General features: G+C 46.1%; 2 protein-coding genes across 4 annotated transcripts in view; one reads left to right on the forward strand and one right to left on the reverse strand.

Annotated features, from left to right (window-relative positions):
- KHDC4 (KH domain containing 4, pre-mRNA splicing factor) overlaps window positions 1–16,584 on the reverse strand; it is a 162,230-nt gene extending 145,646 nt beyond the window's left edge. The window contains exons 1-2 of the mRNA XM_073639406.1: window positions 16,444–16,584; window positions 10,450–11,365 (exon numbers count right to left, since the gene is read on the reverse strand). The gene's annotated coding sequence lies outside the window, so the exon portion shown is untranslated. The remainder of the gene's footprint in view (window positions 1–10,449; window positions 11,366–16,443) is intronic.
- Window positions 16,579–22,771, forward strand: part of LOC141154019 (uncharacterized) — a 34,780-nt gene continuing 28,587 nt past the window's right edge. For all 3 annotated transcript variants that reach the window (XM_073639403.1, XM_073639405.1, XM_073639404.1), the window contains exons 1-7: window positions 16,579–16,808; window positions 19,882–19,930; window positions 20,047–20,121; window positions 20,551–20,641; window positions 20,981–21,117; window positions 21,308–21,430; window positions 21,929–21,998. In XM_073639403.1, the coding sequence (XP_073495504.1) occupies window positions 16,699–16,808; window positions 19,882–19,930; window positions 20,047–20,121; window positions 20,551–20,641; window positions 20,981–21,117; window positions 21,308–21,430; window positions 21,929–21,998 (655 nt within the window). In that variant the 5' untranslated portion in view covers window positions 16,579–16,698. The remainder of the gene's footprint in view (window positions 16,809–19,881; window positions 19,931–20,046; window positions 20,122–20,550; window positions 20,642–20,980; window positions 21,118–21,307; window positions 21,431–21,928; window positions 21,999–22,771) is intronic.

The following is a 22,771-nucleotide window of genomic DNA, read 5'->3' on the forward strand; positions in this document are numbered from 1 at the left end:
ATCGGGGGGATATTTTGGGGTCCTCATTTCAGCATCTCCACTCTAGCTGATCACTGGTGAGGTGACTGCATCGGGGGGATATTTTGTGGTCCTCATTCCAGCATCTCCACTCTAGCTGATCACTGGTGAGGTGACTGCATCGGGGGGATATTTTGTGGTCCTCATTCCAGCATCTCCACTCTAGCTGATCACTGGTGAGGTGACTGGATCGGGGGGATATTTTGAGGACCTCATTCCAGCATCTCCACTCTAGCTGATCACTGGTGAGGTGACTGGATCGGGGGGATATTTTGAGGACCTCATTCCAGCATCTCCACTCTAGCTGATCACTGGTGAGGTGACTGGATCGGGGGGATATTTTGTGGTCCTCATTCCAGCATCTCCACTGTAGCTGATCACTGGTGAGGTGACTGGATCGGGGGGGATATTTTAAGGACCTCATTCCAGCATCTCCACTCTAGCTGATCACTGGTGAGGTGACTGGATCGGGGGGATATTTTGGGGTCATCATTCCAGCATCTCCACTCTAGCTGATCACTGGTGAGGTGACTGGATCGGGGGGATATTTTGGGGTCCTCATTCCAGCATCTCCACTCTAGCTGATCACTGGTGAGGTGACTGGATCGGGGGGATATTTTGGGGTCCTCATTCCAGCATCTCCACTCTAGCTGATCACTGGTGAGGTGACTGGATCGGGGGGATATTTTGTGGTCCTCATTCCAGCATCTCCACTCTAGCTGATCACTGGTGAGGTGACTGGATCGGGGGGGATATTTTAAGGACCTCATTCCAGCATCTCCACTCTAGCTGATCACTGGTGAGGTGACTGGATCGGGGGGATATTTTGGGGTCCTCATTCCAGCATCTCCACTCTAGCTGATCACTGGTGAGGTGACTGGATCGGGGGGATATTTTGGGGTCCTCATTCCAGCATCTCCACTCTAGCTGATCACTGGTGAGGTGACTGGATCGGGGAGATATTTTGGGGTCCTCATTCCAGCATCTCCACTCTAGCTGATCACTGGTGAGGTGACTGGATTGGGGGGATATTTTGGGGTCCTCATTCCAGCATCTCCACTCTAGCTGATCACTGGTGAGGTGACTGGATCGGGGGGATATTTTGTGGTCCTCATTCCAGCATCTCCACTCTAGCTGATCACTGGTGAGGTGACTGGATCGGGGGGATATTTTGTGGTCCTCATTCCAGCATCTCCACTCTGCCTGATCACTGGTGAGGTGACTGGATCGGGGGGATATTTTGTGGTCCTCATTCCAGCATCTCCACTCTAGCTGATCACTGGTGAGGTGACTGGATCGGGGGGATATTTTGGGGTCCTCATTCCAGCATCTCCACTCTAGCTGATCACTGGTGAGGTGACTGGATCGGGGGGATATTTTGTGGTCCTCATTCCAGCATGTCCACTCTAGCTGATCACTGGTGAGGTGACTGCATCGGGGGGATATTTTGTGGTCCTCATTCCAGCATCTCCACTCTAGCTGATCACTGGTGAGGTGACTGGATAGGGGGGATATTTTGAAGACCTCATTCCAGCAACTCCACTCTAGCTGATCACTGGTGAGGTGACTGGATCGGGGGGATATTTTGAGGACCTCATTCCAGCATCTCCACTCTAGCTGATCACTGGTGAGGTGACTGGATTGGGGGGATATTTTGTGATCCTCATTCCAGCATCTCCACTCTAGCTGATCACTGGTGAGGTGACTGGATCGGGGGGATATTTTAAGGACCTCATTCCAGCATCTCCACTCTAGCTGATCACTGGTGAGGTGACTGGATCGGGGGGATATTTTGTGGTTCTCATTCCAGCATCTCCACTCTAGCTGATCACTAGTGAGGTGACTGGATCGGGGGGATATTTTGGGGTCCTCATTCCAGCATCTCCACTCTACCTGATCACTGGTGAAGTGACTGGATCGGGGGGATATTTTGGGGTCCTCATTCCAGCATCTCCACTCTAGCTGATCACTGGTGAGGTGACTGCATCGGGGGGATATTTTGTGGTCCTCATTCCAGCATCTCCACTGTAGCTGATCACTGGTGAGGTGACTGGATCGGGGGGGATATTTTAAGGACCTCATTCCAGCATCTCCACTCTAGCTGATCACTGGTGAGGTGACTGGATCGGGGGGATATTTTGGGGTCCTCATTCCAGCATCTCCACTCTAGCTGATCACTGGTGAGGTGACTGGATCGGGGGGATATTTTGGGGTCCTCATTCCAGCATCTCCACTCTAGCTGATCACTGGTGAGGTGACTGGATCGGGGAGATATTTTGGGGTCCTCATTCCAGCATCTCCACTCTAGCTGATCACTGGTGAGGTGACTGGATCGTGGGGATATTTTGGGGTCCTCATTCCAGCATCTCCACTCTAGCTGATCACTGGTGAGGTGACTGGATCGGGGGGATATTTTGTGGTCCTCATTCCAGCATCTCCACTCTAGCTGATCACTGGTGAGGTGACTGGATCGGGGGGATATTTTGTGGTCCTCATTCCAGCATCTCCACTCTGCCTGATCACTGGTGAGGTGACTGGATCAGGGGGATATTTTGTGGTCCTCATTCCAGCATCTCCACTCTAGCTGATCACTGGTGAGGTGACTGGATCGGGGGGATATTTTGGGGTCCTCATTCCAGCATCTCCACTCTAGCTGATCACTGGTGAGGTGACTGGATCGGGGGGATATTTTGTGGTCCTCATTCCAGCATGTCCACTCTAGCTGATCACTGGTGAGGTGACTGCATCGGGGGGATATTTTGTGGTCCTCATTCCAGCATCTCCACTCTAGCTGATCACTGGTGAGGTGACTGGATAGGGGGGATATTTTGAAGACCTCATTCCAGCAACTCCACTCTAGCTGATCACTGGTGAGGTGACTGGATCGGGGGGATATTTTGAGGACCTCATTCCAGCATCTCCACTCTAGCTGATCACTGGTGAGGTGACTGGATTGGGGGGATATTTTGTGATCCTCATTCCAGCATCTCCACTCTAGCTGATCACTGGTGAGGTGACTGGATCGGGGGGATATTTTAAGGACCTCATTCCAGCATCTCCACTCTAGCTGATCACTGGTGAGGTGACTGGATCGGGGGGATATTTTGTGGTTCTCATTCCAGCATCTCCACTCTAGCTGATCACTAGTGAGGTGACTGGATCGGGGGGATATTTTGGGGTCCTCATTCCAGCATCTCCACTCTACCTGATCACTGGTGAAGTGACTGGATCGGGGGGATATTTTGGGGTCCTCATTCCAGCATCTCCACTCTAGCTGATCACTGGTGAGGTGACTGCATCGGGGGGATATTTTGTGGTCCTCATTCCAGCATCTCCACTGTAGCTGATCACTGGTGAGGTGACTGGATCGGGGGGGATATTTTAAGGACCTCATTCCAGCATCTCCACTCTAGCTGATCACTGGTGAGGTGACTGGATCGGGGGGATATTTTGGGGTCCTCATTCCAGCATCTCCACTCTAGCTGATCACTGGTGAGGTGACTGGATCGGGGGGATATTTTGGGGTCCTCATTCCAGCATCTCCACTCTAGCTGATCACTGGTGAGGTGACTGGATCGGGGAGATATTTTGGGGTCCTCATTCCAGCATCTCCACTCTAGCTGATCACTGGTGAGGTGACTGGATCGTGGGGATATTTTGGGGTCCTCATTCCAGCATCTCCACTCTAGCTGATCACTGGTGAGGTGACTGGATCGGGGGGATATTTTGTGGTCCTCATTCCAGCATCTCCACTCTAGCTGATCACTGGTGAGGTGACTGGATCGGGGGGATATTTTGTGGTCCTCATTCCAGCATCTCCACTCTGCCTGATCACTGGTGAGGTGACTGGATCAGGGGGATATTTTGTGGTCCTCATTCCAGCATCTCCACTCTAGCTGATCACTGGTGAGGTGACTGGATCGGGGGGATATTTTGGGGTCCTCATTCCAGCATCTCCACTCTAGCTGATCACTGGTAAGGTGACTGGATCGGGGGGATATTTTGTGGTCCCATTCCAGCATCTCCACTCTAGCTGATCACTGGTGAGGTGACTGGATCGGGGTGATATTTTGGGGTCCTCATTCCAGCATCTCCACTCTAGCTGATCACTGGTGAGGTGACTGCATCGGGGGGATATTTTGTGGTCCTCATTCCAGCATCTCCACTCTAGCTGATCACTGGTGAGGTGACTGGATAGGGGGGATATTTTGTGGTCCCATTCCAGCATCTCCACTCTACCTGATCACTGGTGAAGTGACTGGATCGGGGGGATATTTTGGGGTCCTCATTCCAGCATCTCCACTCTAGCTGATCACTGGTGAGGTGACTGCATCGGGGGGATATTTTGTGGTCCTCATTCCAGCATCTCCACTGTAGCTGATCACTGGTGAGGTGACTGGATCGGGGGGGATATTTTAAGGACCTCATTCCAGCATCTCCACTCTAGCTGATCACTGGTGAGGTGACTGGATCGGGGGGATATTTTGGGGTCCTCATTCCAGCATCTCCACTCTAGCTGATCACTGGTGAGGTGACTGGATCGGGGGGATATTTTGGGGTCCTCATTCCAGCATCTCCACTCTAGCTGATCACTGGTGAGGTGACTGGATCGGGGAGATATTTTGGGGTCCTCATTCCAGCATCTCCACTCTAGCTGATCACTGGTGAGGTGACTGGATCGTGGGGATATTTTGGGGTCGTCATTCCAGCATCTCCACTCTAGCTGATCACTGGTGAGGTGACTGGATCGGGGGGATATTTTGTGGTCCTCATTCCAGCATCTCCACTCTAGCTGATCACTGGTGAGGTGACTGGATCGGGGGGATATTTTGTGGTCCTCATTCCAGCATCTCCACTCTGCCTGATCACTGGTGAGGTGACTGGATCAGGGGGATATTTTGTGGTCCTCATTCCAGCATCTCCACTCTAGCTGATCACTGGTGAGGTGACTGGATCGGGGGGATATTTTGGGGTCCTCATTCCAGCATCTCCACTCTAGCTGATCACTGGTAAGGTGACTGGATCGGGGGGATATTTTGTGGTCCCATTCCAGCATCTCCACTCTAGCTGATCACTGGTGAGGTGACTGGATCGGGGTGATATTTTGGGGTCCTCATTCCAGCATCTCCACTCTAGCTGATCACTGGTGAGGTGACTGGATCGGGGTGATATTTTGGGGTCCTCATTCCAGCATCTCCACTCTAGCTGATCACTGGTGAGGTGACTGCATCGGGGGGATATTTTGTGGTCCTCATTCCAGCATCTCCACTCTAGCTGATCACTGGTGAGGTGACTGGATAGGGGGGATATTTTGTGGTCCCATTCCAGCAACTCCACTCTAGCTGATCACTGGTGAGGTGACTGGATCGGGGGGATATTTTGAGGACCTCACTCCAGCATCTCCACTCTAGATGATCACTGGTGAGGTGACTGGATCGGGGGGATATTTTGTGGTCCTCATTCCAGCATCTCCACTCTAGCTGATCACTGGTGAGGTGACTGGATCGGGGGGATATTTTGAGGACCTCATTCCAGCATCTCCACTCTACCTGATCACTGGTGAGGTGACTGGATCGGGGGGATATTTTGTGGTCCTCATTCCAGCATCTCCACTCTAGCTGATCACTGGTGAGGTGACTGGATCGGGGGGACATTTTGTGGTCCTCATTCCAGCAACTCCACTCTAGCTGATCACTGGTGAGGTGACTGGATCGGGGGGATATTTTGAGGACCTCATTCCAGCATCTCCACACTAGCTGATCACTGGTGACGTGACTGGATCAGGGGGATATTTTGTGGTCCTCATTCCAGCATCTCCACTGTAGCTGATCACTGGTGAGGTGACTGGATCGGGGGGGATATTTTAAGGACCTCATTCCAGCATCTCCACTCTAGCTGATCACTGGTGAGGTGACTGGATCGGGGGGATATTTTGGGGTCCTCATTCCAGCATCTCCACTCTAGCTGATCACTAGTGAGGTGACTGGATCGGGGGGATATTTTGGGGTCCTCATTCCAGCATCTCCACTCTACCTGATCACTGGTGATGTGACTGGATCGGGGGGATATTTTGGGGTCCTCATTCCAGCATCTCCACTCTAGCTGATCACTGGTGAGGTGACTGGATCGGGGGGATATTTTGTGGTCCTCATTCCAGCATCTCCACTCTAGCTGATCACTGGTGAGGTGACTGGATCGGGGGGATATTTTGTGGTCCTCATTCCAGCATCTCCACTCTAGCTGATCACTGGTGAGGTGACTGGATTGGAGTTGATCTTTTGATGATCTCTCTGTAGCTTCTCCATTCTAGACAGTTCAGTTTCTACAGTGACGTTCCTCAAAAAATCACCTCCAATGTCCAGAATGGAGCAGATTCCCGGACCCTCATAGCCTCCAATTTAGTGGAATTGGAATGTACACACATTGTAGATATATATCAGCTTTATAATTGTAATGATTTCATGTTTTTATTTTTTAAGTACTTGCTCAAACTGTTATATTTATTACGTATTTCCAAAGGGCAAAATTGTATTTTTTTCATGATTAATCAAACTAGCATTTTATTATCGCTTTTTGTAATATAAATAGCACAGCGCTGATCGTTTAGTTTTTTTACGTGGGGAAAAACGTAACAGAGCTCAGCCGAGAGAGTCCTCATAATTTACAACATTGTATTGGAGTGGATTTTTTGAGGACCTGATTTGAGTAACTCCATTCTAGCTGATTCATCAGTGAGCCGTCTAGATCGGAGTGGGTATTTTGAGGATCTCCCTTTAGCCTCCAATCTGTACAGTTTGGTGCTGAGGTGACTGGAATTGACTTTTTCAAAGAGTAGGTGTAGCCTCGTTGGGAGAAACATAACAGAGTGCAGCCGACAGAGTCCTCATAATTTACAACATAGAATTGGAGTGTATTTTTTGAGGACCTCATTTTAGTAACTCTATTCTAGCTGATTCACCATTGAGCCATCTAGATCGAAGTGGATTTTTTGTGGACCTCTTTCAGCAACTCCATTCTGTACAGTTTCGTGCTGAGGTGACTGGAATTGAGTTTTTCGGAGAGTGGGCGGAGCCTCGCGGGAAGAAACGTAACCGAGCGCAGCTGAGAAAGTCCTCATAATTTACCACATTGGATCGGAGTGGATTTTTTGAGGACCTAATTTTAGTAACTCCATTCTAGCTGATTCACTAGTGAGCCGTCTAGATCGGAGTGGATTTTTTGAGGACCTCATTTTAGTAACTCCATTCTAGCTGATTCACTAGTGAGCCGTCTAGATCGGAGTGGATTTTTTGAGGACCTCATTTTAGTAACTCTATTCTAGCTGATTCACCATTGAGCCATCTAGATCTGAGTGGATTTTTTGTGGACCTCTTTTAGCAACTCCATTCTGTACAGTTTCGTGCTGAGGAGACTGGAATTGAGATTTTCGGAGAGTGGGCGGAGACTCGTGGGGAGAAACGTAACAGTGCAGCTGAAAAAGTCCTCATAATTTACAACATTGGATCGGAGTGCATTTTTTTGAGGACCTCATTTTAGCAACTCCATTCTAGCTGATTCACTAGTGAGCCGTCTACATCGGAGTGGATTTTTAGATGATCTCCCTGTAGCCTCTATTCTGTACAGTTCATTGCTGACCTGACTAGAATGGAGTTGCTGGAGCGATGTCCTCATAGGATCAAATCCACTCTAGACGGCTCATGACTGAAACCTCCACAATGGAGTTAATTCCAGGAGCTCCTCATAGATTCCAATCTAGTGGCATAGGAATTATAAATGGATGGATGTATTGTCACTTTTTGTGACATACATAATTACACACAGCACTGATAGTTCAGTTTTGCCCGAATTTGACTTTTACTGTATTTCCATCAGTCCCAGCCACAGCAGCGACATTTCTGAAGAGTGGACGGAGCTAGACAACATTTATGTGATCATTTTTGCCACTTTTGTGATGTAAATTATGATAATGTCCACCCGCTCTACAAAATGCTGGTGCTGACCAGGACTGGTGGACAGACAAGAAAAATAAAATTTTGTCAAACATGAACAATCAGAGCTTTGTGTAAGTTTTTAAACTATGAAAAGTGATAATATAAAAAAAAACTAATTTTTTAATTTAACAAAAAAAAAAAGTGGCCCAGCTTTCTACCTCTCGCCTTTTATTAATACTGGCATACAAAATTTGTTTCTTCATGAATTGTGGCTGTAATCTTGTATAATGTCTGACAAGAAATAATAAAACACCCTGCAGCAACTCCAATCTATATGTCTCAGTACAGAGATGACAAGATTGAGCTGCTGCACTGAGGTCAATGATTTGGGGGCACAATGTACTGTGTATAAGGACGTCCTCTGTACAGAAACTCCATTCTACAACCCCTGGCAAAAATTATGGAATCACCGAGCTCGGAGGATGTTCATTCAGTTGTTTAATGTTGTTGAAAAAAAGCAGATCACAGACATGGCACAAAACTAAAGTCATTTCAAATGGCAACTTTAGGGCTTTAAGAAACACTAAAAGAAATCAAGATTAAAAATGTGGTACTCAGTAAGGGTAATTTTTTTCAGACCAAGCTGAGGGAAAAAATTATGGAATCACTCAATTCTGAGGAAAAAATTATGGAATCACCCTGTGAATTTTCATTTCCAAAACTAACACCTGCATCAAATTAGATCTGCTCGTTAGTCTGCATCTAAAAAGGAGTGATCACACCTTGGAGAGCTGTTGCACCAAGTGGACTGACATGAATCATGGCTCCAACACGAGAGATGTCAATTGAAACAAAGGAGAGGATTATAAAACTCTTAAAAGAAGGTAAGTCGTCACGCAGTCAGCTGTGTCTAAAATCTGGACCAAATACAAACAACATGGGAAGGTTGTTAAAGGCAAACATACTGGTAGACCAAGGAAGACATCAAAGCGTCAAGACCGGAAACTTAAAGCAATATGTCTCCAAAACAGGAAATGCAAAACAAAACAAATGAGGAATGAATGGGAGGAAATTGGAGTCAATGTCTGTGACCGAACTGTAAGAAACCGCCTAAAGGAAATGGGATTTACACACAGAAAAGCTAAACATAAGCCATCATTAACACCTAAACCGAAAAAAACAAGGTTACAATGGGCTAAGGAAAAGCAATCGTGGACTGTGGATGACTGGATGAAAGTCATATTCAGTGATGAATCGCGAATCTGCATTGGGCAAGGTGATGATGCTGGAACTCTTGTTTGGTGCCGTTCCAATGAGATTTATAAAGATGACTGTATGAAGAGAACATGCAAATTTCCACAGTCATTGATGATATGGGGCTGCATGTCAGGTAAAGGCACTGGGGAGGTGGCTGTCATTACATCTTCAATATATGCCCAAGTTTACATTGATATTTTGGACAGTTTTCTTATCCCATCAATTGAAAGGATGTTTGGGGATGATGACATCATTTTTCAAGATGATAATGCATCCTGCCATAGAGCAAAAACTGTGAAAACATTCCTTGAAAGAAAACACATAAGGTCAATGTCATGGCCTGCAAATAGTCCGGATCTCAATCCAATTGAAAATCTTTGGTGGAAGTTGAATAAAATGGTCAATGACAAGGCTCCAACCTGCAAAGCTGATCTGGCAATCAGAGAAAGTTGGAGCCAGATTGATGAAGAGTACTGTTTGTCACTCATTAAGTCCATGCCTCAGAGACTGCAAGCTGTTATTAAAGTCAGAGGTGGTGCAACAAAATACTAGTGATGTATTGGAGTGTTCTTTTGTGTGTTTGTTTTTCATGATTCCATAATTTTTTCTTCAGAATTGAGTGATTCCATAATCTTTTCCCTCTGCTTGGTCTGAAAAATATTACCCTTACTGAGTACCACATTTTTTATCTTGATTTCTTTTAGCATTTCTCAAAGCCATAGAGTTGCCATTTGAAATGACTTTACTTTTGTGCCATGTCTGTGATTTGCTTTTTTTTTCAACAACATTAAACAACTGAATGAACATCCTCTGAGCCCGGTGATTCCAGAATTTTTGCCAGGGGTTGTATACACCTTTTGATCACTTGTTTATAATATTTTTTGCAGATTTATTTTCTGTTATGGGGTATAATAATTTTATAGCTTGGGTCATTACAGATGACCGATAACAAGTGTGCACTTTGCTGGCTTTATTTTAGTTTATTTATTAAAAAAAAACAAAAAACATTTTTATTGGCACTAAATAATGTAAGCCAATATTTAGATTTTTTTTTGTGTTCTTTTACATTTTAGCCCCTTTTTGTAATACAATCTTACTATTAGCGCCATATAGTAATTTTGGCCAACATCTTGTAGTAATGTCCCCATCATGGTCCCTATCTTGTGCTTATGTCCCCCATCATGGTCCTCATCTTGTTTTATTGTCCTCCCATCATGGCCATCTTGTAGAAATATCCTCTTACCTGGTCCCCTTCTTGTAGCAATCTCACCATTCAGCTCCCTATCTCATAGTAATGTGTCCCTTCCTGGTCCCCTTTTTGTAGTAATGTCTCTTTGCAGTAATGTCAGGATCCTGATCCTCATCTTCTAGTACTGTTCCCATCCTGGTCCCCTTTTTGTAGTAATGTCTCTTTGCAGTAATGTCAGGATCCTGATCCTCATCTTCTAGTACTGTTCCCATCCTGGTCCCCTTTTTGTAGTAATGTCTCTTTGCAGTAATGTCAGGATCCTGATCCTCATCTTCTAGTACTGTTCCCATCCTGGTCCCCCGCGGACATTAGCTGCTGGCCTGTGATTGACCCACAGTTGGCATTGGTAGAGCTGAGCAAAGAGCTTGTCTGTGCACGGCGCCTGCAATATGTTCCACTGAAAAAGTGCTGACGTGCCACAATCCTCAAGGTGTACGGTGCCTGCGACCTGCATGAAGCAGCCCCTGTGGCCAAATGTTTGAGACCCCCACTCGAGTCTATAAAGCTACAGCTGCCAATCAAAATACAGGGTGCCATGATACACTGAGGGGCTGCGATTGGTTTGATTAGTTATTCTGTGATGACAGAGTCTCTTTACACCCTGAGTGATTTCAGACCAATCACCTATTCTGTGGAGAAGTGATAAAGATTTACAAGATGGTGACTTGAAGGGTCAACGTGATATTTGAAATTTTTCTCAACATTTTATTTCAGTTATATTTTCAATCAGATCAGGGGGTGTTCATATCCTGAGACGACCATAAGCTGCCCCCAAAAAACTCACTGTCTTCACCGAGGGGTGCGCAGTTCAGGCATAAGAAACGTATACACAGTCCATAATATGGATATCCATGGAAAACGGAGGGCTTGTAGTGATCGATGGGTTATTGCATTGTGGGGTGTCGAGGTTCTGCTTGAAAGTATAAGGACATTCACAAATGAAAAAGATATCATACAAGGTTTACTTAAATCTTGCAAATGAGAAAACAGGTGTATTGGTGTGATAATTCTAATAATACAGGTGCATCTCACTAAATTAGAATATCATCAAAAAGTTAATTTATTTCAGTTCTTCAATACAAAAAGTGAAACTCATATTATATAGAGTCATTACACAGAGGGATCTATTTCACATGTTTATTTCTGTTAATGTTGATGATTATGGCTTACAGCCAATGAAAACACAAAAGCCATTATCTCAGTAAATTAGAATAATTAACAAAAAACACCGGCAAAGGCTACCTAAGCATTTAACAAGGTCCCTTAGTCTGTTTCAGTAGGCTCCACAATCATGGGGAAGACTGCTGACTTGACAGATGTCCAGAAGGCAGTCATTGACACACTCCACAAGGTCCCAGAGTCTGGAGGAAGAGTGGAGAGGCCACAATCCAAGCTGCTTGAGGTCTAGTGTGAAGTTTCCACAATCAGTGATGGTTTGGGGAGCCATGTCATCTGCTGGTGCAGGTCCACTGTGTTTTATCAAGATCAAAGTCAGCGCAGCCATCTACCAGGACATTTTACAGCACTTCATGCTTCCCTCTGCCGACAAGCTTTTTGGAGATGGAAATGTCATTCTCCAGCAGGACTTGGCCCCAGTCCACACGGCCAAAAGTACCAATACCTGGTTTACACACAACAGTATCACTGTGCTTGATTGGCAGCAAACTCGCCTGACCTTAACCCCATAGAGACTCTATTATAGAGAATTTATGGGGTATTGTCAAGAGGAAGATGAGACCCCAGACCCAAAAATGCAGACGAGCTGAAGGCTGCTATCAAAGCCACCTGGGCTTCCATAACACCTCAGCAGGGCCACAGGCTGATCGCCTCCATGCCACATTGCCGCATTGATGCAGTAATTGATGCAAAAGGAGCCCGACCAAGTATTGAGGGCATTTACTGAACATACATTTCACTAGGACAACATTTCAGATTTTAAAAACATTTTTCAAGCTGTTGTTATAAAGTATTCTAATTTACTGAGATAATGACGTTTGTGTTTTCATTGGCTGTAAACCATAATCATCAACATTAACAGAAATAAACACTTGAAATAGATCCCTCTGTGTGTAATGACTCTATATAATAGATCCCTCTGTGTGTAATGACTCTATATAATAGATCCCTCTGTGTGTAATGACTCTATATAATAGATCCCTCTGTGTGTAATGACTCTATATAATAGATCCCTCTGTGTGTAATGACTCTATATAATAGATCCCTCTGTGTGTAATGACTCTATATAATAGATCCCTCTGTGTGTAATGACTCTATATAATAGATCACTCTGTGTGTAATGACTCTATATAATATGAGTTTCACTTTTTGTATTGAAGAACTGACAAAGTAACTTTTTGATGATATTCTAATTTAGTGAGATGCACCTGTAGATAAAAGGGTTTCTTAACTTAAATTGACGTCATAGCACAGACCTGCATCAACTCAGCTTAAACAGAACAAAACCCATAGGAGCCTATTTATCATAGTGTTTACTCCAGAATTCTGTTATAAAATGCTCAATCGTATCATTTGGATGCAGCTGAAGACTATGTAAAAATGTTGCAACTTTTTGCTTTCTAATGGCATTTTTATCGGAAAGTGGGCAGGGTTGTGATGACGGCTGTTTGGCAACTTCATCATGAGCAGCGGTTGTCGCTACAAATCCTACTCCAGTCAGTGGCATAGCATGGAGGCGCTGTCCAGTCATCAGACGCGTCTGATGAATATGTCTCTTAATGAATGAGGCGCTGCGTCCTTCACCCCCGCCCTCTCATCAAGACATTAATCAGGTGCAGAGTTCTTTAAGGCGACAATGCTGCAATTTAGCTCGAGTAATTAATATTTTGTATGCATTTATGTACATAAGTGACAGCCGAGTGTTGTGATGGCCTATTTTTATTAGTCCCATACAGAATCCATGAATGGACGGACAGACCTGTGCTATGCATACGTGAACATTATTTTATTAAACATGGACATAGTCTTTCCTAAGTAACATTGGGGTCCCTGCTGGTCCTAACCTCAGCAACTTATGTTTTATCCAATATGACTAAGGGCCCCGTCACACTTAACGAAGCTGCAACGATCCCGACAACGATATGACCTGTCAGGGATCGTTGCTGCGTCGCTATGTGGTCGCTGGTGAGCTGTCAAACAGGCAGGCTCACCAACGATCAGGGGAGCAGTGACATCGTGGAAAGAATCTTTCCACGATGTCCTGCTCCTGGTTACCAGCCTGCTGAAGCAGGAGCAGGCTGGTAACCATGGTAAACATCGGGTTACTAGGGGCACACGCGCACCTAGTAACCGGTTGTTTACCATGGTTACCAGCCTGAACGCTGCTCCCGCTGGTCACACACAGCGATGTGTGCTGACCAGCGGGAGGGCAACGACCAAAAAATGGTCCAGGACACCTTGCAGCGATCAGCGACCTCACAGCAGGGGCCTGATCGCTGCAAAGTGTCACACATAGCGACATCGCTGGTGAGGTCGCTGTTGCGTCACCAAAACCGTGACACAGCAGCGATCTCGCTATGTGTGATGGGGGCTTAACAGTGTGTCCCTCCCCAGCCTGTGTTCATGTACTCTATGTAATGTAACTGCTTTAGTGTAAGGCTATGTGCCTACGTTGCGGAATTGAAGCAGAAAATTTGCGCTTCATTTCCGCATCTCCTTGCCCAGAAAAACGCATGCGGAATTGCCTTGCGTTTTTTATTACATTGAAAAGGCAATTCCGCATGCGGAAGCGCAAAATGAATGGACATGCTGCGGATTTTTGAGCACAGCATAAACGCTGCGGAAAAATACGCAGCATGGGCATAGAACTTGCGGATTCTCATTGGGGACCATGGGGGGCGGATTGACAAGCGTTTTACAAGCGTTTCCGCTGCGGAAATTCCGCATCAAATACGCTTGTAATCCGCAACGTGGGCACACAGCCTAAGGGGTGTAAGGCTATGGGCCCACGATGCAGAAATGCTCAGTTTCTGCATCTCCCTGGCAGAAAAAACGCATGCGGATTGTACATGCGGATTGTACATGCGTTTTTCCTGCCAGGGACATGCGGATGTGAAGCGTTCTTCACATGCATTTCCGCATGCGGGTTGACAAGCGCTTTCCAAGCGATTTTAGCATCACTTGGAAAGTGCTTGTCAACTTGGTCACACTATATAAATCCATACAACCGGCATGGATTTATATAGTGTGACCGAAAAGAATAGTAAAAAATAAGTCTATACTTACCTTCTGATGGCCCCCGCAGTCTTGCTTCGCTCCGTCCTGGCTTGCCGGCAGCTCGCGGTAAACTGATGGACCTGCCAGTCACATGACTGTGACGTCAGCGCAGGTCCTTCAGGCCACAGCGCGCTGCAAGTGAAGACAAGGACACCGCGGGCCATCAGAAGGTAAGTATAATATTTTTTATTTTATTCTTTTTTTTACAGGTACTATGGTACCCGGGTCTGGAGGAGAGTCTCCTGTCCTCCACACCCGGGTACCATCCGCACATAGAAACGCTTATTATCCGTGTGTGCAAATGTGCTGACATGGATAATATGCGTTTCAATGCAGGCAATTACGCTGAGTGTCCACAAAATTAATGGACATGCTGCGTATTTTTCCGGAATGATAATCCGCAGCAGAAATTTCCGCAGCATGTGCACAGCACGGATTATCATTGGGGAACATGGCAGACCTTCTACCATGCGTTTAAGTGTTTTTGCCGATGCGGAAACGCTTAAACGCATCGTGGGCACACAGCCTAACAGAATGTCCCTCCCCTGGCCTGTGTTCATGGACTGTAATGTAATCAGGCCTAGGTCAACATCTCTTGTTGCATCTAGAGGGTGTGAACCCTTCCCCCATCCAAGGGCTGATCCCAGTAGACAGAACAATAGACTCATGTTTTTTTTACATTTCCACCCCTAATGCCACTATGGATGACATCGATACCACGTACCATAAATGTTTTAGGATTTCTCCCATGACAGATTTTAAAATGGCGTGCTATCGTCTTTAAGGAGGTTGTGTCGGCCACCGTCCTCATACCCCATGCCACCTCACACCAGCTCCCTGGATGCCCCTCTGCATACCCCAAGCCCCTCACACCAGCCACACAGCCCCCTAGATGCCCTTCTACATTTCCCATGCCCCCTCACACCAGCCACGCAGCCCCCTGGATGTGCCCTCACACCAGCCACGCAGTCTCCTGGATACCCTTCTACATACTCCATGCCCCCTCACACCAGCCACGCAGCCTCCTGGATGCCCTTCTACATACCCCATGCCCCCCTCACACCAGCCACGCAGCCTCCTGGATGCCCTTCTACATACCCCATGCCCCCTCACACCAGCCACGCAGCCTCCTGGATAGCCTTCTACATACTCCATGCCCCCTCACACCAGCCACGCAGCCTCCTGGATGCCCTTCTACATATCCCATGCCCCCTCACACCAGCCATGCAGCCTCCTGGATGCCCCTCTACATGTCCAATGCCCCCTCACACAGGCCCCCTGGATGCCCCTGTACATATCCCATGCCTCTTCACACCAGCACCCTGGATGCCCCTCTAAATATCCTATGCCCCCTCACACCGGCCACGCAGCCCCCTAGATGCCCCCTCACCCCAGCCAAACAGTCTCCTGGATGGCCTTCTACATACCTCATGCCCCCTCACACCAGCCACGCATCCTCCTGGATACCCTTCTACATACCCCATGCCCCCTCACACCAGCCACGCATCCTCCTGGATGCCCTTCTACATACCCCATGCCCCTCACACCAGCCATGCATCCTCCTGGATACCCTTCTACATACCCCATGCCCCTCACACCAGCCATGCATCCTCCTGGATACCCTTCTACATATCCCCATGCCTCCTCACACCAGCCACACAGCCCCCTGGATGCCCTTCTACATATCCTATGCCCCCTCACACCAGCCCCCTTTATGCCTCCACAGCATTTATTCACATGGTCAGTTCTCCCCACCTCAGTCCTCACAGCACAACGCTGAACACGAGCTCCTCATCACCAGTCCTCCTGTCCCTGCACAATGTGCGCACTGCTGCAGCTGCACGATTGAATAGCGTTCACTGGACTGAGAAGCCCCCGCCCCTTCCGGTGACGTCATGATAGAATGAAATAACTCCTCCCCCTCAAGAAATCAACTCCAATCTAGACGCTACCCTCGGTGTGCACGTCCTCCATGTTGTCGGGGTCTAACAGCAATGTGTTCCTACGGGAATGTCTCCTCTAAAACGGCGGCGTTACAGGAGGTCTGCTGTAGCGCGTAGTCGCAGGGCTGTATTACGGGAAGCCGAGGAGGCCGAGCAGACTCCGCTCTCCGGTGTGAGGTGAGGCCTGGGCTGTGTGCGGGATGGCTGGGCCGCAACCGCTTTCTTGCTCACGTTTACCTGTTTTTAAGGCTATGTGCCCACGATGCAGAAATGAAGCAGAAAATTTCTGCAGCATTTCTGCATCTCCCTGGCAGAAAAAACGCATGCAGATTGTACATGCAGATTGTACATGCAGATTGTGTATGCAGATTGTGTATGCAGATTGTGTATGCAGATTGTGTATGCAGATTGTGTATGCAGATTGTGTATGCAGATTGTGTATGCAGATTGTGTATGCAGATTGTACATGCAGATTGACAAGCGCTTTCCAGGCGATAGCATCACTTGGAAAGTGCTTGACAACTAGGTCACACTGTATAAATCCATGCTGATGAAGCAATAAGCATTTGGCGTAACGCATAGGTTATTTATACTTTTTCCTTTTCTCTGTGCATCTTTATTTTCTGGTACTCTCTTTATTCCTACATTGCTTTATACTTGATTTATTTGTGGGCTCGATAGTGGAGCATAGATATTTTCTATTATGCTCTCTTACCAATTGATTTACCTATACCATGCCATATATATTTTAGCGATATTTGGAATTATGTACCATTGTTATTGAAGTACATTTACCTTGCACAGTTGTGTAATACACCTTTTGACATATCTATTGATTATTTCTCTTTTGTTTGGGTGAATTTTTTTTTTTCTTTTTTTGTCCTTTGTCCTGTGTATGTTTTTTAATAATGTCCTATGTAGTGTGTTTTGAGACTAATAAAATTTTGCATATTTTTGTACATTAGTGTCTTCATATCTATTTATCAATTGTATTTGGTGCTCTGGTTTTTTCCCAATCCCCCTTGTCTTTTTCTTATGCTTGCTTGCATTCTTGGGAACATTGGCACAAATACATAATTAATATTTAGTGTGGTGCTAGGTCTGCTCCTTACTTCTTACTGTCTCTTGCAATGCTCGCCGTGGTGTGAAGGACCTGCGGTGACGTCATTGAGCCATGTGATGGGTTACATGACTCAGTGACGTCATGGCAGGTCCTTCACAACAGCATGAGCCGCCCAACACACCGGACACAGCGGAGATAACACCGGGAGGACATCAGAAGGTGAGTATAAACTTTATTTTTTATTTTAAATTCTTTTTTTTACAGTTTCTATGGTACCCGGGTCTGGATGAGAGTCTCCTCTTCTCCAGACCTGGGTACCATCCGCACATTGAACCGTGTGATATCCATGTGTACAAGTGTTCTGACACAGATTATATGCGTTTCAATGCAAGTCAATGGCGACAATTACTCCGCGTGTCCACAAAATTATTGGACATGCTGCAGATTTTTGAGCGCAGCATAAATGCTGCAGAAAAATCTACAGCATGGGCATTGACATTGCGGCTTGACATTGCGGCTTGTCATTGGGGACCATGGGAGGCGGATTACCAAACGTTTCCCAAGCGTTTATGCTGCTAAGGCTATGTGCCCACGATGCAGAAATGCTCAGGATTTTTCCTGAGCATTTTTGCATCTCCCTGGCAGAAAAAACGCATGCGGATTGTCCGTGCGGATTGTCCGTGCGGATTGTACATGCTTTGTTCCTGCCAGGGACATGCGGATGTGAAGCGTTTTTCACATGCATTTCCGTATGCGGGTTGACAAGCGCTTTCCAAGCGATTTTAGCATCACTTGGAAAGTGCTTGACAACTTGGTCACACTATATAAATCCATCAAACGGCATGGATTTATATACTGTGACCGAAAGAATGGTACCCAGGTCTAGAGAACAGGAGACTCTCCTCCGGACCTGGGTACCATCCGCACATTGAAACGCATGGATTCTGCATGTACAGATGCAGTGATGCAGATGTCACGCGGTCCAATGAAAGTCAATGGCGGCAAAAACGCAGCGCTTCCGCAAAATAATTGGTAATGCTGCAGATTTTTCCACAATGATAATCCGCTGCGGAAATTTCCGCAGCATGTGCACAGCACATGCGGATTATTATTGGGGAACATGGCAGGCCTTCTACCATGCGTTTTTTTAAGCGTTTCTGCAGCGGAATTGCTGCTGCGGAAACGCTTAAAAAGTGCATAGTGGGCACACAGCCTAACATGATCCAGTCAGTTCGGCCCGCGGTGGAGCGCGGCAGGGTCTCACAGGCCGGATCTTCCTATATAGCGACCGGGGATGCGGAACTTCTTGTTTTTTTGGGAGAGGATTTAAAATATTTTATAAAACATTTTTAAAATATATTTTATTTAAATTTTTTATTTCATTTTTTATTTTTTTATATTTTAGTTTTGATTTTTTTTTTATATTATTTATATATTATTATTATTATTATTTTATTTACATTTTTAATGAGTGTATTTTATTGCTTTATTTGTATTTTCTTTCTTTGTGATTGGCTGGCTCCTCTTGTGGCTCTGCCGGTCACATACAGTATATTTTGGCTGGGCAGTAGGTGGCCCTCTCCATCAGGCCCCCGGTGCTCCCCCGTCTCCATCAGGCCCCCGGTGCTCCCCGCCTTTTTCTTGCGCTCCTGCCTATCTCTCTTTGGATACTTATCCCATCCTTATCATTTTTTATTGCGGTGATTGACAGTATTTGTCTTCTGATTTTTCTTATTTCTTTCTCATTACTTTTATATTTTGATGATTTTTTTTTTTTTGACACAATACAGAACGTGTTTGTTTTTTTAACTTCACTTTTGAACACATTTATTTAAACATGTTTTTTATTCTAATATTTTAAAATACATTTTTAAAAATGTTTTACTTTATTTTCAAGTGGGAACTTGAACCTGCTCAGTCTCCTATAGCGCAGCATTGCAGTACACAGTGACATGGTGTTCCTAGTATTGGAGCCTGCCCATGGGTGAGCTTCACAGGGGCACCAAGATGGCAGTCACATGGGCCTTCTGCAGGTCTATCAGTCCTGAGCCGGCCTCATATGGTACTTAGAAGACTATGGGGAAGATGTACGTCATGGGTTGTTAAGGGGTTAAGCTTATATGAGACTTGTTGTAATTGCGGCATACACGTTCTGTCCAGTTCATCACGTCTCTCTTTAAATTGCAGAACCAACATGGCTGACAAGGACAAAGAGGGAGCCGTCGATAAGTGCCGTGTAAGTACCGCAGCTACCCGGTGCTGCCCTCTCCTGGTGGCCTACATGTGGCCCCTGATATCTGCTGGGGTCCGGCCCTTATATACATCACTTCTACCTATCTCTGTATTTTCCAGCTCTGCGACGCGCAGTTCACGAACAACAAGGAGAAAGACTCCCATTACAACGGGCAGTTCCACAAGTTCATGATGGTGAGCGACAGCCCAAAATTTTCCCATCAGAAGACCCAATGTAAAAGCTTCTTCTCCCCTTTATTCCAAGTACCGGAAGTTTTTTTTTTTTTATTTTTCCATACGGGGGCTTGTTTTTTTTCTTGCGGGACGAGCTGTAATTTTGAATGTCGCCGTTCACTTTAACGTATCGCCTACTGAAAGATGAGGGGGAAAAAATCCTAGTAAAGTGAGCGACTGCTCGTCCAGGAAACAAACAAGTCCTCACAGGGGAAAATTTACCAAAAAAAAAGTTACGGTTCCTGGAAGAAGAGGAGGAAATTCTTCTGGTCACGAAAGTGTTAAGTTTTCAGCACTTTTTTACTGATCCGATAATTCGGAAGGTTCGATAATCTGCCAGGTTGTTGGGTCTGTGCTGTATGAGGACAGTATGATTCCACTTCATTACAGGGGGTGAGGCGAACACAGCTGTCTTATATGGGAAAGTCCAAGACGCTGAATGATCAGATCACAGAAACCGGCAAAAAGGAGTCTTTAATCGGTAAGAAAGTCTGGAGCCCTCATTGCACACCATGGGGCTTGTGTACACTGCTATGGGGGCTTCCTGGGCATAACTGGGAGGGGGCGGTGTGACACCTGATGGCTTCTCTTGTGTGCAACCACCACTACATCCAACTTTGGGTCTTGGCAGCCGGAACCCAGCGATAAGTCATTTATCATCAACGATGATGTCATGTCGACAGCTCACAACACCGCTGCAGCCAATCACTGAGCTTAGTAGCTCCTTCAGTTATGAGGGTATTTACAGAGCAGTGTGTAAGGTATAACTTGTGGGGAGATGATGGCTACATGTAATATTGTGGTGGATTTATTTTGTCAGGCCTCGAGTACATCTATGAGTATGCGGAGGATAGCCAAGGGGTCCGCATGTACGAATGCAAACTGTGCCAATCCGCCTTCAGAGTCGCCTCCATCTTCTTCCACATTGTGGGGATCCGGCACCGGGTTTATTACCTGGTAAGTACGAGCGGCACGGACTCCTCACGAAGGAGTGTACCAGCGGTGTTCCCATCTGATGCCACCGATCCTGGGCATTTGTGCAGTAATCCCTGGTGCCCCTGCCCCTGACCTCTGCACTGAGTCGTGTCCAACTCCTTATGACTCCAGTTTCTGTTTGTGGAGTTATTTTGTTTTTTTTTGCTTTCAGGCGAAGCATCATCCCATTATGGGGATCGAGGACAGTTACGAAGTCCAACAACAAGTTCATTACCGAAAATTAACCAATCACGCCCTCGCCATCGAGCAGACGCACGGAAGGAAGAAAATCAATGTAAGCCACACGTCTTAAAGGGGATGTCCATGGGTTGTGCTCCTGTAACTAGAATTCTGCAATACCAGATATCACTTCAGGAAATTGGTGACATTTTTGTCAACTTTAGTAATGTGTTTGCTGGTACAGGACAGTACTTCTGCAATAGTATTAGGCGTTTATAAAAGTACTGAGAAGCAGGCCTGGGGGGTTTCCTTAAGCCCCCAATTACTCTGGCAACCCATTAGGCTTATGGGGTGACAGAGGGAGCCATGTTTCTCTGAGTAACTGCTTAGATGCCATGGCAGCTATTCACTGCAGCATTTAAGGGGTTAAGTCGTGACAATCTGAGTCCTCTCCAATCCCGGCAGCTGCATGATGGTGTCTGCTGTAAATGGAGGGGGCTTAACCATTATCCCTGCTATCAGGAAGGGGTTAACAAACATGCATAGATTGCAGTGTGGTTTGGGCAGGATGGAGGATGTCTCATACCTTGTATGTGTTTATTTTTACATTTAGGTCGTGGAGGAAGTTTACGCATCGAAGCCGAACGTCTCTGAAGTCAGTGATATGGAAATGTATCTTGTGGGTACGTTAACCACCCGGGGGAGGAAAGAATGGTCTTAGGAGAAGCACTCCCTCATGGTGAAACCTCCTGATATGTTATGTACAGTGGCTTGCGAAAGTATTCACCTCCCTTGGCTTTTTACCTGTTACATTACATACTATGTTTTAAATATTTTTGTAACCCGTTTTGTGTGATGCATCAGCATTAGTCTAAGTTGGTGAAGTGAGAAAAATATAGGCATAAATTACATTTATGGGATCAAATAACTAAAAATTGCAGAGCTGTGGAGTCAGTAAGCCAAACCTCCGACTCCTCAATTTCCATGACACTGACTCCCTCATACCCTGGTCATGTGTAAGTGATAAATTTACAGCAGCACAGATTCATCTCAGCTAAAAGTTCAGACCCTTAGATCAGGAATAGGACAGACATTTATAGGACATTTCAGAACTTTCCCAAATTCTTATGAAAAAATATTCCCCACAAACTGCATTGAACTACTGAACCCAATTTATTATATATTTTACGAGTCGGTTGACTCCACAGCCCTGAAAAATTGCCATGTGCATATGTATTCACCCCTTTGCTATGGAGCCCTTAAAGCTTTCCGGTGCAATCAATTCCCTTCATAAGTCCCATGCTTAGTGACAGAACATCACCTGTGTGCAATCTAAGTGTCACATGTCTGTCAGTATATACACTTTACCTTTTCTGAAAGGCCACAGAGGCTGCAACACCATTAACAAGAGGCACCACTAACCAAACACCATGAAGACCAAGGAGATCTCCAAACA

Source organism: Phyllobates terribilis, unplaced genomic scaffold, assembly GCF_046119375.1.
Source record: "Phyllobates terribilis strain yellow unplaced genomic scaffold, ASM4611937v1 Scaffold_7__3_contigs__length_470593459, whole genome shotgun sequence".
Taxonomy (NCBI): Eukaryota; Metazoa; Chordata; class Amphibia; order Anura; family Dendrobatidae; genus Phyllobates; species Phyllobates terribilis.